The sequence below is a fragment of the Pelophylax lessonae genome, assembly GCF_965119305.1.
Source record: "Pelophylax lessonae genome assembly, chromosome: 4".
NCBI lineage: Eukaryota > Metazoa > Chordata > Amphibia > Anura > Ranidae > Pelophylax > Pelophylax lessonae.
Window position 1 is genome coordinate 286,823,888 of NC_138771.1, and position 18,218 is coordinate 286,842,105.

The 18,218-nt window shown below is 41.4% G+C and overlaps 1 protein-coding gene across 1 annotated transcript in view; it reads right to left on the reverse strand.

Moving 5' to 3' along the window:
- TMTC2 (transmembrane O-mannosyltransferase targeting cadherins 2) overlaps window positions 1–18,218 on the reverse strand; it is a 445,859-nt gene that overhangs the window by 76,440 nt on the left and 351,201 nt on the right. Inside the window, exon 9 of the mRNA XM_082255664.1 lies at window positions 3,127–3,208. Within this exon, the coding sequence (XP_082111790.1) occupies window positions 3,127–3,208 (82 nt within the window). The remainder of the gene's footprint in view (window positions 1–3,126; window positions 3,209–18,218) is intronic.

Consider the following 18,218-nt stretch of genomic DNA (forward strand, 5'->3'; position numbering starts at 1 on the left):
GCGATCGCCACGCTGCATGCCCCTGCGGGAGCGGCTGTTCTGGGGGGGACTGAAATTGACTATTTCACTGCGACCGAGTGAAATAGTCTATTTCACTATATAATCAGTTTGTTGCTGAGCAGTGTGGGGTGTACCAAGATGGAGGTCACCACCTTCTACCTGCAGGTTTCTCGCTATATTTATTATATTACAATAATAATAGAAATGTAATACTGTTAGTCTATAAGGTCAGTTTACTAGTAAAATAAATGTAAAATTCAAGACTTGCGTGGGTGTAAGAAGATGTCCGCAGCTGCTTTGTTTTCTGTCACATTAGGAAAGCTATTGGAACGCATAGCTTTCCGAACGTCATTTCCGGTTGCAGAATCTGATAGGTAATGGTATTCTGATAGAACACCGGCATCAGTCTTCTGGGTTCCCTTCCCTGTGAGCTCCGTGACGCAGGGAGGCAGAACCGGGCAGTAAATTTTAAAAAAGTACACAAAACATGACATGATATATATATATATATATATATATATATATATATATATATATATATATATATATATATATATATATATATATATATATATATATATATATATATATATATATATATATATATATATATATTGTAATCTGTTAGGATTACATTGCTGTATCAAACCATTTCACATCCGTTTTGTCCCTAGTGCTTTGTCCAGTGCCCTGCCAGCACTTTTACTGTTTTATTCCTTTTATTTTTATTAATCAATTTTCATTAATAATTTGTTTATGTATTAATTTAATAATTTTTATTCACTTTTACTGTTTTATTCCTAAGAATTACAGGCCTACAATATAAAACAACAGATTTCCATGCAAAACAATGTACCCCTTTGACATTCAAAAATACTGACATAATCATCTGCCAGGGAGGTTAAATAACATAAAAGAAAAGGCACATGCTTAACAAACAAAGCGTGTTGTAAAGGGTCATATCAGTGACATATAAACAGTAATTGGGTGCAATGGCACTTCACACACATTTATTTATGTTTAATTATCACATACATATTGCAAACTGGGTTAAAGGTTTCACAGCCAATACAAGACTTTTTCTATCCTTTCTATCCCAGCTATACACTGCTATCAGTAGTATCATTGGTCAACAGTATATTGCAAATGCTAATATTGATTATTATTTTACAGAAGGGCACATTTATGTTTCTAACCTGTAGATAGATAAAAGGTAACAACAAGCTGGTTACATTATATTAGGTCTACATTTCTTTATTCTGACACATATCTGTGAATATTTCAAAGATGGTTGCTTTAAAGACTATAAAACTGAATGGTGAGTCATCATTGTGGAGGAAACTACAAATAAAAAAGGTCAATGCTTTAAAATCGCAAATTAAACTCTGTCCTCATAATGAGTGATGAAAAGCAAAGGAGCGTTTAATAAACTTTTCTAAATTGGTAATGCAATTTAATGTACAATACACTAAAATAATCAGCTGTTCTATAATATACAAAATACATTTTCAGAACAACATTGTATTTATAAACAGACTTTTTGAGACAGTCTGGGGAAATAAAAAAGCCTCCTGATCTATCTACAGAGCAGATCGCAGACCTGTTTCGGGTCTATCTGTGCAAGTTTCTATTTCAGAGTAAAACAGAAGAGAGAGCAGGTCTGCACCTAATTAATTAGTTTTCAGTATACAAGACTGCCACAGATTCTCACCAGGTGAAACCTTGTCGTACAGGATGTGAGCTGTCAGCAGACAGCTCACATCTCCCTCTCGCATGCAGTGATTACACAGCACAAGGAGAATTGCACAGGATAAACATCCTCCTTCTTCCTCCACTGTGAGTCAAGCAGGGGGCATTGACAGCTATGAGATTGGCACATGCAGCTCCATTCTCTGTTTTGAGTGCTGTGCCTCTTATACAGCGCAACTGGTCCTGCTGTTCAGGGCTCGGGCCCCATCAGCAAAACTGGGGGGCTCGGGCAGCTTTATTGTTCATTCCTGCCTAAATTAATAAATTGATTTTACAAGACCACACCCCCACTCCAACTTGCTACCCAGGGCTTAAATTACATTTTCTTGGGCCCAAATAGGCTAGAGCAGAGGAAAACAGGAAATTTTTTTCATTTTTGGGACGAAGGTGCATGAAGTCTGGCCGCATGTTCTGCTACACGTTATAGTTACAGTGTTCCAGTCTGAACACTTAGTACAGCCGTAACAAAGTTCACACCCAACAGCCATGTGACACAGCAATAGAGCACCTGCTGTGCTGTGATCATTACTATGTTTTGGAGGGGGCAGTAAAGACATGGCTGAGCTGCATTTTTACTGACCCCCGAACCACTCTCCTTTAGGACCTTTTCACCAAATATTTCCAATTAGGTCTGCCTGTACAAGTAGGGGCGAGCAGTTCTCTCAGCTCTCTGAGCCCATACATGGATAGCATCAGCTTTGGCCTTCAGAGTGGTGGCCAGCGGCAGTTATAATAATTACAGGCAGATGATCCCCCCCCCAAAAAAAAAAAAGTGATGGATCCCTTCACAATTTAGATCAAGCAGAGCTTTATTTAATTACATGTTCAAAAGAGAACTGCCCTGCAATTTGTTGGCATTTAACCTTATGAACCTTGTACAACAGAATCAAGTTCTCTCTCTAAGATCCCATCTCTAAGATTCTAGTCTGCTGCAACAACATTTACTTATTAATGAAAAAAAAAAGCAATACAGCTACTAGACTTTGACAGCAGTGGGAGCCAATCATGGCACACTGCTGTTTCAGCCAATGAGGAGGGGAGTCCTGGGCAGTTGAGAAACTCCTGCAACATCGCTGGATGAATGATGGGCTCAGGTAAGTATTAGGGGGGCTGCACACAGAAGGGTTTTTTTTTCTTAATGTATAGAATGCATTAAGATAAAAAAATCTTCTGCTTTTACAATCCCTTTTAACTGGCTCCTCAAATCTATAGAAAAGCGTTATCTTTAGTGTCAAGCATGTATTTAGTAGCAATGTACATAAATTAAATTGCTGGTTCACACAGAGATAAATTATCCTTAAAACCATACTTCAAAAAATTATGCACAACCTCAGCCATTAAACGTTTCCAGAAAGCAAAAGTGTTGCAATGACTTACCGTAATGCATGTAACAGTTTCCTTTGGTGGGATCCAGCTGTATTGCTTTTAAAAAGTAACGCTCAGCTTCACTTTTTCGTCCCTAAAAACAAAATTATGAATCTTTTAGTGTAATAAACTTTTCCCTTAGGCTCATATTTAGACGGGTTGAAGGAACAATTTACCCAATACCACAAGACTCTTGCAATGAACTAAAAAACACAAAATGCAATGCCAGTGCATTTCAAGACCAATCAGCAAAGGCCAGATGTTAAAGTGCTAATAAACTCAGGACCCTGCATTCACTAAACAATATCTGGTCTCCCACAGTACACAGAACATGGAAATGCAATTTCTTTTTGTTGTTAGGTAAATATCAACTGCTAAATACCTTTTCTCCACAGCAGTGTATAGTAAGTAGTCTCAGGACTTCTATTAATGCCCAGCAGAGTACTGGTTAAAGCTTGTAGGAGGAGTTTTCATTTTCCTCTGACTGTCCTATGAGGCTGCATGACCCCTGACCCTCTTTCTGGACAGTGCTGATCAGCCCTGTGCTGATGACATGCACCCCCCCAAAAAAAAAGACCTTACCGCTCTCCATCTTAAATATCTGCAGTATCTACCTATAAATCCTGTTTATAAACTAGAGGCCTAGTTGCCAACAAGAAAAACAACCATAAACCATGCACTCCCCCCCCCCCCCCAAAAAAAAAACCTTTAGTGATACTCAACAAACTGAGCATGTGCAGAGTGCCTCCAAGGCTCTGTACTAACAGCAGATTGGTTTGGGGACAGTAAAAGAAAGAAAGGATCAGAAAAGACAGGATCATTACACAATGCAGAGGATTAACCCCTTAGGTTCCACAGCAATTATAACAAGCATGCTTTACTGCATATACAGACTAATTTTTCTGTTGTGGGTTTAGTAGCACTTTAAGGGTTGAGGTAGATAATAGCATCATATTTCTGATGAACATTAACAACAGAGCTCTCAGTGGTAATGCTCTCGACAAAATAATTCAAAGTTGTCAAAATAATAAAGCTAAATGATTCTGCTGCTGGACTTCTACATTTATATTAATTGAAAGCGATACTGAAATGATATTATAAACACAATCCTGAAAGGCTTATTATATTTTAGTTGAAACACACCCGTAGGCAACACAGTGCTTAGACTCTGATCTTCATAGAAAGTAAAGAGTATATGATTTCAGTGCTTCTGTTGTTAAAAGAGATGTATGGGGTTTTTTTTTTTATTTATACTTACCTAGGTGGATGTAGCATAGGTCCAATGCTGCATCTGTCCCCCGACACCTCTAACCTTGAGAGCCGAGCTATTGAACACTGCTGATCGCACAGTTTAGACAGCTACGTGAGCAAGGAGCTGGTGACTGTCAGTCAGCAGCTCTCTACTATGCCCCCTTTCTCGCTCACTGGAGCGCTGGGCTGTGGAGGGGACGGGAGAGGCCATCTCAGGCTCTCAGTGGCTCGCTGGGAGGCTGAGCCAGGTGCCAGTCCAGGCATGTGGGCAGATCCCGACTCTATGGTTGTGATGACGCCCGAGCCTGGACAGACACTGACATCAGCAGAGAGCGCACTTCAGCCCGCTCTCTACTGTAAATGGGTCACAAGAGTGCAAAACGACCTGCACTCCTGTGAGCCACAGGAGAAGTACAGCAAAATAAGCTTTGGCTGTATTTCTCCTTTAGCTTTAAGATGGATTTATCCACAATGCCTACAGCTACTGAGGTCAGTGAAGATTTCAATTTCAAATTAATTTGGACACAGCCTGCAATTCCAAATATTGTGTTACTGCTCTTCATCTTAAATGTCTGCAGTAACTACCTGTAAATCCTGGTTATAGACAAACTAGAGGCCAAGTTGGCAATAGGAAAAACAACTTATAAACCATTTTCATATGTTTGTTTTTTTGTGGGGGGTGGAGGAGCGCTGGACTTCTAAAAGTACTTCTACTTCTGGTTAAGTATATATTAACCACCAGCTCTGAAAAGTTTTCCCACCTTCATGACCAGGCCATTTTTTGCGATATGGCACTGTGTTATTTTAAATTACAATTGCGCGGTTGTGCCACGCTGTACCCAAAGAAAATTTATGTCCTTTTTTTTCCTACAAATAGAGCTTTCTTTTGGTGGCATTTGATCACCTCTGCTGTTTTTATTTTTTGTGCTATAAACAAAGAAAGACTAACAATTTTGAAAAAAAAAACCAACAATATTTTTTACTTTCTGCTAAAAAACATAACCAATAAAAAAAATGTAAAAAATCTAATTTCATTATAAATGTAAGCCAATATGTATTCTGCTACATTGTTGTTGGTAAAAAAAAATCCAAAAGGCATATATTGATTGGTTTGCGCAAAAGGTATAGCGTCTACAAACTATGGGCTATTTGTATGGAATTTTTATGTATTTTTTTACTAGTAATGCTGCTTGCTGTGGGGGCACTCAACAGGAGGAAGGGCTCAGGAGCAGCAACGAGGGACCCGAAAAGAGGAGGATCCAGGCTGCTCTGTGCAAAACCAACTGCAGTGAGGAGGTAAGTATAATAACTTGTTTGTTATTAAAAAAAAAAAAAAAAAAAAGACTTTACAATCACTATAATTAAGCTTTGGCAATAAAACCTGGAAACTGATTGATTTCTCTGCAGAAATGTGACAGATTTTTTGCCCTGTCTAGTTTTAGTAAATAAACCCCTTAGTGACACTTTTTCGAGACCAGTGACACCAATACAGTGATCAGTGCTACAAAGTATGCACTGTTATTGTACTGACACTGGCAACATCAGGGCGATCAAAGGGTTAAATGTGTCCCTAGGGAGTGCTTTCTAACTGTGTGGGGGTGCTTGTACTGCAGGAAGACAGAGATCAGTGTTCCTGCTTAGCAGAAACACAGGATCTCTGTCTTCCCTTGTCACAAAATGGCGATCTGCCTTGCTTATATAAGCAGACCGCCATTTTGCCTTTGTTGAGAATGATTGGTGGGTCCTGGCGGAAAATGGGTATGCCAGGCCTGCTGATTGGCTCCAATCACAGCGGGAGCTGGTCGCCGGCGGCGTGAATGCATCCTGAAAACCCGGAAGTGGCGATAACGTACCTGTGCATGATTTTGCCTGTAGGAGCCGCCACCCCTTAGTGTGTATATATATATATATATATATATATGTGTGTGTGTGTGTGGGGTGGTCGGCAAGCGGTTATTGCTACATGTTAGCTTGCAGGCAGCTCTCTAATCCTACAAGAATCTTTAGTGTGGTCCTTGTGCAAACATTAAAACAGAATAAAAGAGGACCATGCACATCGACTGGTATGTGTTCAAAATAAACTATTAGTTGTTCTATTAAAAAAAAGCATTTTAGGGAAGTCCTACATAGGATTTTTTTTATACTGCATACATTGACAACCATCTTAAGAGAGAAGTTTCCTCAGTTTGGACAGATTCCCTTGTGTTTACTGCTGTGCCTATGAAATTGGAAGAAAAGGGGAATCTTCCCAATAATACACAGACCGCAAAATAACCTTACAGGGTTTTAATACAGGCATTATAAGGGCATGCTTAAATCTATTTATATGTTATTAAAAAGCAACTACAAGCATTCCTACCTATGTTTTATGTTCCATCTCTGCTCTTGTGGCTTTTTTTCCCCTTTTTTTCTCTTCTCATTGTGATCTTGTAAAGCTACCACTGTTATATCCATCTATCTCTAGTCCAGGTATGAACATGTTTGTATCACCCATTGTTTCTTCTCAATAAAACATTTGAACAAGAAAAAGCAACTCCAGGCAATAAGTCAAGATATGAACTGCTGTGCTATCTTGGAAACATGACCACTTTTGTGGCACATGATGAGTTTGGGGACTCGCTCCCGCCTATTATATGGACACACCGGCTGTGTCCATTCAGCCGTGTGACCCAATAGAGTAAAATGTGATGCTGGCATGGGGATGCACGCAGCACCTTTGCATCTCGTGTTAGTAAAAGACAAAATTGCATAAGGCACGGTGCTAAACACGTCTGGAATCCAAACTCGGGTGTGACCACTCTAGGCGAGGCAGTATCAGGTGCAGGTCGGATCCGTCATCCGGTAACGAAGTGTGATATAGGAAAAAGTGACCGCACTCCGAAAATTCAAATCAAAAAGGAGTGATTTATTCTTCATCAAAAAACATCAAAAAATCAAACTGTGAGACATGGGACAAAAAGGTAGACGCGTTTCACGACTAAGAATGTCGCTTACTCATTACCATTACTAATGAGTAAACGACATTCTTAGTCGTGAAACGCGTCTACCTTTTTGTCCCATGTCTCACAGTTTGATTTCTTGATGTTTTTTGATGAAGAATAAATCACTCCTTTTTGATTAGAATTTTCGGAGTGTGGTCACTTTTTCCTATATCACGGTGCTAAACACCCCTTGTGAACAAGACTCCTATGTCAAAAAGGCTACTCTATTTACCTTTAGTCTGAATTTTATTTATAATCCATTAGAACCAAACACTTATAAGAGCTCGACTTTTAAATAAAATATTCTCTTTTCATGAGGTAAATGTTGATGTGCACAGCAAAAATATCCAATAAAGATGTTAAATCTGCCAAACATGCCTCTGTTTAGTGGTTTAATAAATAAGCCAACCCATAGCAAAGACCACTGCAATTACAGGCCTATCATGCCAGAAAAGTGAGCCAGAAGAGTGATTGGATAAGAATAGCTTCTTCGTGTTATTACGTTAAATTGAACATATCTTTTGCTAGAAGCGGTTACATACAGAAGTTCAAGATTCAGCTGCTCAAGTAAGCAAAGATGCCCTGGTCATAGCCCAAAGATGCTATAAATGCATATCTTTATTTTTTAAGTAAATATGCCAGCAGTTAGAAGAAAAGCAAGTAAAACGTTCTATATTTACTGTGTTTTCCCGTAAATAGGACCTAGTGTGATTTTCGGGGAAGGCCTGCAATATAGCCCCTACCCCCAAAGTAAGCCCAAATTAAAGTCCTTGTAAAAACATGTGATATGTTTTGTAAAAAGAATGTGCAGCGTCTCTCCTTGTGTAACTTTATTGTGGAAAATACCTTAATTACAGAACTGCTGGGAGCTCACTTGACCAGCCGGAGATTTACTCCTCTCCTCCCAGGTGACGTCAGCGTGCCCTCTCTCGGCAGTGATTGGAGCAATGCTGACGTCAGCGGGGATCTTGGCCTCTCCCTCTGCAGTATTCGGGATGAAGAGCTCCGGCAGGTCACGTGAGCATCCAGCGGCGCTGTAAATGGTATTTTAAACATTAAAGTTATACAAGGAGACACACTGCACATTATATATTCTTTTTACAGAACGGATTACATAATTTTACAAGGATTTTAACTAAGGTTTTGGGATTACAGAATTTCATAATGCTGACTCCTGAGCAGACAGGGGAAGAGGGGCAAAGAAGACAGGGGAAACAGGAAAAAAAACAAACAAAACATTTTATTGTTTTATTCCAGGTTTTCTAGAACATAGAGCGGGGTAAATGACCTCAGCACAAGCACTGGGCTGTCTATCATGCTTTAAAGGATCAGGAAAAGACCCGGTCTTATTTTTGGGAAAACACAGTAGCAAGCACTTATAGGGTATGATAGGGCATGGTGACTGGCCACTCAAGCATTGAGCACTATATAAAAGGCAAAAAGGTAAGGTGGGGCCGAAGAAGTGTTACTCCAACAGATTACAGGTTGCTGTTGCTGCAATATCCCCTCCCCCCCTTTTTTTTTTTTTTGGTGAAGTCCCCTTCAGGGTTGCCACTTTCACTGGTCTTGCAGGTTGAATAATGTTGTAGTGCCAGGGTGTTTAGGAACCACCTTTTTTTATGTTAGTTTTTAATGTCATCCTAGGCTTACAGTACTGTAGCGCCAGGGTGTTTAGGAACCACCTTTTTGATGTTAGTTTGTAATGTCATCCTAGGCTTACAGTACTGCTGAACTGAATGGCACTTACACATCTATGTGTAAGCACTTTTCAGTACAGGAACAAGGACTACAGAAGGGAAAAGGACTGGCCTATCTGTCACATGACTGAAAAGAAGACAGCTGGAAACAATGGAGGGCAAGGATGGGGGGGGGGGGGGGGCTTTGTGCCCTACCTGGAGTTGGGCTTTATGCAGTCCTAGGCTTTATTGCTCATGTTCCTTTCCATGAATAGGGAACAGGCTGTATAATACTTACTACAATTGCATAGCTATCCTGGACACATTTAAGCTTACTTCTCAGAAATCATTGTAGGAAAGGTCTGATACATTTCAATTTCACTCCTTTGTATGTAGACCTCTGTAACCTGAAATCCTATTAATCACATTTCTAAGCCATCAAACCATTAAAATGTTTTGCCAGCACAAACAAAAGCCAGGTGTCTAAATTGCATATGGATATTTTTGTACAGGAAAGTATGCCAAAACTTACAAACAATGTAAAAATAATGAAACAACAAAGCCAAACACTGAGGAAATAGAAAAATATATGCCTTAAATAAAATCTTTTCCTATGCTAACATTCTCCAAAATAGCTTATAAATATTTCAGAATATAATACACACACACACATTATATATATATATATATATATATATATATATATATAAAAACACACACACAGGGATTTTTTTCAGGGGGAATGCGGGGGAATGCATTTACGGCACCTTCAACACAATGCATTTAAGTGCAAATGGTGCTGGGGTGTGCTGGACAGTATAATGATGATGGCCACTGGGGGATCTATTTTTGCAATTGGGTCTATTATTGCTGTGGGAAGATCTATTGTTGCTGGGAGGGATCTTATATTTCTGGGGGGTCAGATGTTGCTAGGAGGGATCTACTGTTGACAAAGGTCTATTGTTGCTGGCTGCTGGAGAATCTAATGTTACTGCTTAAAGTCTATTGTTGCCGGGGTGGATCTGTTGTTGCTGAGGTGGTATTTTTTTGTGTGGGGGGGGGGGGGTCATTGTTGTTTGAGTGATCTGTTTCTGGGGGGGGGGGGTCTATTGTTGCTGGCTGCAGGGGATCTATTTTGCTGCTTTTCTTGTTAGAATTAACAAGTTCAATACAAATCACCACTGAATGATACTAGGTTCTGGGAGGTGGGTAGGGGGTGGGACCAAGGGATGTGCTTGGGGGTGGGTACTCTGAGAAAAAAAGCCCTGTATATTAGTGATCGACCAATATCGTTTTTTCGTTGCTGATACCAATATTTTGCCCATCGCATATCGGTATCGGCCGATATTTTCACACATTTAAAATTTTGCAAAACACACACACATTTCGACACAAATCTGTTACTGAACATGTAAAACTTTATTTATTAACAATTTTAACATTAAGGGCTTGTTCTTCACATCTTAACTGCATGAGAACTGATAGAAAAACTTCAACTGCAGGGACATTTAGTTTCACATCATTCTGATTGTGCATTAATGCATAATAAACTGCTGCAGTAGTGCACTCAATCACTGCAAAATTACATCACTACTGCAGTGCAGTCAGTGCAAAACTGACAGAAAAAAAGCTAGGCAACACAGCAGCAACACAGTGGATTGGACTGGAGTCAGTGGACTACCTCTGCAGTAAGGCACTCACTCACTGCAATAATTTTAAATAACTACTGCAGTAGTGATTTTAAAATTATTGCAGCAGTGAGTGGCGCACTAATGCAGCAGTAGTCCAGGCACTGACTCCAATCCACTGTCTAGCTTTTTTTTTCTAGCAGTTTTGCACTAACTGCAGCGCAGTCAGTGCAAAACTGCTAGAAAAAAATAGCTAGACAAAAGCTAGACAGTGGATTGGAGTAGACTCAGTGGACTGGTAGACAGACACTACTACTACACTTTCAAATCAATACTCCCAGTTAAGTAGAACAATATTATAGTGCAGAAAGCATAACATTTCAGCATGTTCACCAGTTAAACGGCTTCTTTTCTTTTCATAAATTGCTACCACTTCACTAAAAACGCGCTCACTTGGTACCGAGGAAGGAGTAGCAGAAAGGTATTTTCTAGCATGAGAAGCAAGTCTTTTTTAGCGTGCCTCATTTTCTTTCCACCACTGAAGAGGATCACTTTTTCTGTCAATTACTGGTTCCTTCAAATAGAGATGAAGTTCATCATACAGGCTCATTATTGCAGATTCTGATGAGTCCTCCTCATGAGGCCCCAATAAAACACTGAACATGGCATCTATTTCACCACAATGAATATTCTCTTCTGTCCATTGTCTTTTGGGACATTTTTCTTCTGCATCCTGCTCTTCTACATCAGAAACCTTCTCTTCTTGACTTTTCTTTTCATCAGGAGGAACCTCCTGCACCTTCTGTTGAACTTGAATCTCTTCTGTCAGCCATTGTTTTGCCTTGGCCAATACATCAGAAGAGAAAGGATGGTTCTTGTATCGAGGATCCAAAAGACATGCAAGCACAACATTTTTATTCTCCTCATGCTTCTCAAATCGTTTGGCGACGCTGTCCATCATGGCCTGCCTACATGCTTTAATGCCACGTGTGTTGGGTCCTTCCCGTTGAAGAAGCATCTTCAGCACTCTCACACATGGGATGACAGAGGACACAGATGAGTCGTAATGACTCACCACTAGTGTCACTTCCTTAATGGGTAGGAGTGTCTCAATAATGTTGGCTATTATGTCCCGCTGATCAGCAGTAGGACACAAATGTCATCCAAGTCCATATTCACCAGAATATAAAGTGAGAGCTTGCTTCTGCTCCAGCATCCTTTGTAACATCTGTAGCGTTGAGTTCCATCATGTTGGAACAGTCTGTATCAAGTTGTTTTTGGGTAGGCCAAGGTTTTCCTGAATGCACCTCTGTCGCTGCTTGGCAAGAATAGAATGGTGGAAATGGCCTGCGCACTTCCTTAGCATGCTAATAATGTCAAGCAATGCTTTCTGGTTTGACAGACTATCATTTACCACCAGTTGGAGGGTGTGTGCCATGCAACTGAGGTCTGACACTTCAGCAAGTCTCATACCTTTAACCATGTTCGCTCCACTGTCTCGCAGCACAAGTATCACTCGGTCTTTGGTGATTCCCCATTCTTCTAGCATGCCTAGAAACATTTATCTAATGTACTCCCTAGTGTGGGATCCTTGCATCACTTTTGTATTCAACACCAAATGCCTTCTTGTCCATCCACGGTCAATGAAGTGGCATGTAAGACTCATAAGTGATTCTGTTTGTCCTGACCAGCGATCAGTCATGAATGAGAGCGAGTTGCTAGCAATCTCTGATTGCAGCATAGTCTTTACTTTGTCAACGACATTTTGGTGAATCTTTTGCAGCATTTCAGTTCGATAAAATTTGTCACTCTTCAGTGTGTACCTTGGCTCAAGCATGGACAGCAACTGCTTAAATCCAGAGTCAGACACTATTGTAAATGGCTGGTTATCAGTGACCATCATCTCTGTGATTACTCTGTCCAGCATTTGGGATCTTCCATCCGATTTTTGCCACCTGTTTTTTTTTTTTCTGAAATATATCCGTTTCTGTTGCCTGGGATTAGTGATGTTTCATGTGATTTATTTTGTTTTTTCTGCCCTGCATTATACAATTCAACATGGTGAACTCTTAGATGGGCCCAAAGATTAGACGTATTTTTGGTTTTTGCAGTTATTGATCCCATGCTTACATTGTTTTTGCAAGTGTTGCACAGTGCTGCTGATTTTCCTGGAGATGGAGAAGAGAAATAGTCCCAGACCACACTGGAGACCATCCAGTCTCCATTGAAACTTGAAAAGACACTAATATAATGGCTGGCTGGAACCCTGTGGTGATGAGTGGCTGGCACCTTTTGGTGGGTGGCTGGCAACCTGTGGTGGGTGGCTGTCTGGTACCCTGTGGTGGGTGGGTGGCTGGCTGGCACCCTGTGGTTGGTGGCTGGCTGGCACCCTGTGGTGGGTGGCTGGCTGGCACCCTGTGGTGGGTGGCTGGCACCCTGTGGTGGGTAGGTGGCTGGCACTCTGATGGGTGGCTGGCTGGCACTCTTTGGTGGCTGGCTGGCACCCTGTGTGGTGGGTGGCTGGCAGGTACAGGCCCAGGGCCGGTGGGTGGCAGGTAGTCAGGCAGGGCCTGTGGCTGGCTGGCTGGCTGGTAGGCCTGTGGGACAGGGTGGCTGGCTGACATCGGCAGCTGTGGGTGGTGGGTGGCTGCGGCGGCTGCGTTACACATGCACTGTGTCTGTGACTGGTCTTTGATAGAACTAGAAGAAGATCACTCACTGTCCCGACCGACTGTGTGCACAGCATGCAGAGCAAACTCCAGTGTGGCCGCGGTAGGTAAAACACACTGTAACGAGGCCGAGAGAGGTGGCCTAAGAAGGCTGCAGAAGCCAACCAGTGCGCGGAGGCGCGTTGCAACATATGCAATGACATCATGGCAATATCTGAAAATCCAAAGGCCGATTCCGATATCGGGGGAAACGCTCTCCATTAAATTCTTACAAATAATTGGAGCCTAAAATTGCTTACATATAATGCAGAACCTGATGTTCCAGGATCACACAATAATGGTCTCATTACTAAAAGCCTATGAGGAACTTAAAAGACGATAACTCCGACTTAAAATAATAGGTTCACCTTTGGAACATGATTGACCCATAACTAGGGAGTAACATGTTCCAAATCGTACCCCACTCACCCCACCCCCCCCATCCCTTCCCCCGTGGCAGTGGGCAAGGAATCCTCTCCCACCCAATCAGTGTGTCACATTTTAAAATGGGCGTAGCTGTCCAGGGCTCTGCCCGCACAACCATGTCATTCATTCACAGGGGTCTGTAAATAAATAAACTACAAGTCCCATCTGCCAATGAGCCAAACAGTGTGTAGTTCACAATAGACTGTGTGAGTGCTGATGAGCGCCCTTGTAATTAGGGATGATCGAACTTTTCAAAAGTTCGGTTCGGCCAGAACATCCGAACTTCCCGAAAGTTCGGCCCGGATTTCAGAACCCCATTGAAATCAATGGGACCCGAACTTCGGTAATAAAAAACGCAATTTTGAAGCCCTAAAACCCAATAAATGCCCCTAAAAAGTGCCTAGGGTTCTGGATCATGCCCCAGGGACTATTAATCACACAAAAAAAGTTCTTAAAAATTTTAATTTTTGATAGAGAGCCCAAAAAATGCCCAAAAAACGCCAGCTACAAAAACGCCCAGGTGTGTTTTTGCAGCTGGCGTTTTTTTTGGGCATTTTTTTGGGGTCTTTGGAGGCAGGCAAAACATCTGAACTTCTGTATAGGGGTATATATACACACACACACTTGTATGTATTTATACACATACACACATATAGGTGTGATAGGAGCGGAGACATATGCCTGTTATTTAATTAGCGCAAGCATATGTTTCTGCTACTTTCACACCTATATATGTGTATGTGTATATATACAGACATGGGTGTATGTATATATATACCCCTACACAGATGTTCAGATGTCATGTCTGACTCCAAACAGCTCCTCAAAAAAGCCCTATAAACGCCTGCAGCAAAAAGCATGCTCACAGGCGAGAAGACATATCCCTGCACTGAATGTGACCTAAGAGAAAAGATCTTTTCTCTATAGCGGTCACCCTGACATGGAAGGGTTTTGTCACCCTGCCATAGCAGTCAGAGTCAGTTAACCCTACTCTACACTACGGTCCACTTACACTTAACACTTTCCCTACAGAAACTAAATAGACTAACTAAAGAGACTGGTTTGTATGACCGAGCAATTGTCATTCAAAATGTGACATGGCTGAAAGCTGAAAATTGGCCTGGGCAGGAAGAGAGTAAAAGTGCCCGGTATTGAAGTGGTTAAATGATCGGCTAATGATGGCTGGGTGCCAGACACTACAGCATACCTTCAGAAGTCTAGTAAAGTCCATGCCTTGACAGGTTATGGTGGGTGGTCATAATGTTATAGCTGATCAGTGTATGTAACAATGGTATCACACATTTTCAAACACTTTATGCATAAACTTATGGTCTAAGTAAACAAATAAAATATCATAATTACTTATACCATGAAAAATATAGATCAATAAATTATATTATATAGATATCAACACCCCATGTCTGTAGGCTATGTGCCAGGGTGTGTGGAAACCTATAACCCCCTGCCTAAAATGACCCATCCAGAAATAATTCTGGAAATAAAATATAATATAAAATAGTGTGTGTGTGTGTGTGTGTGTGTATATATATATATATATAGGAAGTGGAGGAACTTGACTGGCCTGCACAGAGTCCTGACCTCAACCCGATAGAACACCTTTGGGATGAATAAGAACGGAGACTGTGAGCCAGGCCTTCTCATCCAACATCAGTGCCTGACCTCACACCTCACAAATGCGCTTCTGGAAAAATGGTCAAACATTCCAATAGACACACTCCTAAACCTTGTGGACAGCCTTCCCATAGTAGTTGAAGCTGTGATAGCTGCAAAGGGTGGGCCAACTCAATATTGAACCCTACGGACTAAGACTGGGATGCAAATAAAGTTCATGTGCGTGTAAAGGCATGAGTTCCAATACTTTCGACAATATAATGTGTGTATATATATATATATATATATACATATATACACACACACACACCTTTTTTTACACCCCCAGCTAAACATAATATACTATATTGTTACTTCCACCCGGCTGCTGACACTCTTGGCTCTTCATGTGTTTTTCAGACTACTCTTACCCACTTTCGTAATAAAGTTGTTTTTCAGTACCCAGTACAGTACTCCCTAGCTTTAAGCGGTTTTCCAGCCTCCCCTCTCCCCTTCTAAAAATGATAAGTCAGCAGCTACACATACTGTAGCTGTTGACTTTTAATATTAGGACACTTACCTGTCCTGGTGTCCAGCGATGTCGGCACCGCAGCTGATGTTTCCATCGGCTGTCGGGTGCTGCCACCGCCATTGCCGGTAAAGGAACCCGGCCGTGAAGCTTTGCGGCTTCACTAGCGGGTCCCTAATGCACATGCGCAAAGCAAGCTGCGCATTGGCTCGGCGGCAGGGGAAGGAGGAGGGGGCCAAACTTCTGAGGGACAGCGCCGCAGTGCCGTCTCCCAGAAGTGGGGATGGGTACCTGTCAAAAACAGGTTCCCGTTCCCCCCCTCCCCCTGAAAGGTGCCAAATGTGGCACTGGAGGGGGAGGAAGGAAGCAAATGAGTGGAAGTTCCACTTTTAGGTGGAACTCCGCTTTAAGCTGGAATTGCACAACTCAATGAGCCAGGCAAGTAATGTATCTTCCTTACAGTCTGCCAGGTAGAAAACATCAGTTTAAAAAGGTATAAACAGTAAACTTAACCCAAAAGTATTACAGTTTTCTTTTAGATTGAATAGTAGAGCAGGCACATAATAAAAGAATAGACTGAATGTCACTGACACTGAAGCTGTATAATAGAACAGTAATGTTCACTAATGCAGTATATTGTATTCGGGACAAAAAAGGAGTTTGAACTTACTGACTTTAGCAGTTTTATTGTTCAAATCTGCTTGTAACTAGGGTTGAGCGAACACCTAGATGTCCGTGTTCGACGGGTTCGGCCGAACTTTAAAAAAAAGTCCGGGTCCGTGTCCCGGACTTTTACCGAACTTTTCCCGGACACCGAACCCCATTGAAGTCAATGGGGACCCGAACTTTAAGGCACTAAAATGGCTCTAAAACACCAAAGGAAAGGGCTAGAGTGCTGCAAATGGCAGCAAAACGTAATTAAGAGCATGGCAAGTGCTCTGCAAACAAATGTGGATAGGGAAATAACTTAAAACAACAAAAAAAAACAGAAAAATAAAACAATGTTCTTCTTCATCTCTGAAGGACGAGGCCCATATGGAGTAGGAGGGAGGTTGAGGTGGTGGTGGATGTGGCGGTGACTAGACATATGCCGGTTTTCGGTAATTCGATATATCGCGGTATTGCATAGCCACGGTATTGTTATTGTGGCATTTTTAAAATACCGAGTTTCTCTGTCAAGTCTGCCTGACTTGTGAATTGATACATTTCAGTGAGCTGGATGACTCATTCACTCACTCAGCTAACACCTTTCAGCATTAAGTCTCCTAACTATAAACAAAAATGATTACATTTGTATCTTTTCCTTCCCTCTGCCAGGGAGAAAGGAAGTTTAACCTCTTAAAGACTGGATCTTTTTCTGACACTTGCTGTTTGCAAGTTAAAATCAGTTTTTTTTTTGCTAGAAAAGTACTTAGAACCCCCAAACATTTTATATATTTTTTTAGCAGAGACCCTACAGAATAAAATGGCGATTGTTGTAATATTTTATGTCACACTGTATTTGCGCAGCAGTCTTTCAAACGCAATGATTAGACTTTAATGAATAAAAAAAAAAAAAAAAACGTAACAGTAAAGTTATCCCAATTTTTTTTTTTTTTGTTACACAGAGAATCGTGAGAGAATCGTGATCTTTATTCCAAGCTAAAAAATCGTGATTCTCATTTTGGCCAGAATCGTGCAGCTCTAATAAATATATATATACACACACACGCCTAGCAGCCCACATTACATTATTATATAGCCATCAAGCAGTGTCTGGCCTACCTGGTGATGACTGGTCCTGGCGCTCTGATCCGATGGCCTGGTCTTTAAAGGGGCAAATCCTTGCGATCCAGAAGTGGTTAAACCTGCAGGAGGACCGGTGTTTTTATCTATTAATGACTTTACTATTGCTTTAGGCCTGGTTCACATGTATGCGGGTTGGTGGTTCACATGTATGCGGGTTGGCGGTTCACATGTATGCGGGTTGGCGGCCCACATTTGCACAGGCATAGCAGCCCATTGATTTGAACGGGCTGCTATGCCCTCATTTTCCGCAGAAAAAAGGTGCATGCAGCATTTTTTTTAAATTCAGTGGCCTTGAAATCCATCCTGCTTTTGCACCATGCGACTAACCTGCAGTTCCTGCTCTGGCAAGCTTTCTGCATTTTTTGTATACGTGGGCACGGCATTTAAAAATAAACAGTTTGCGTGTGCAGCAACGGCAGGTAAGTCGCATGGTGCAAAAGAAGGATGGATTTCATGGCCACTGCATTTTTTTAAATTCTGCATGCACCTTTTTTCAGCTGAAAACG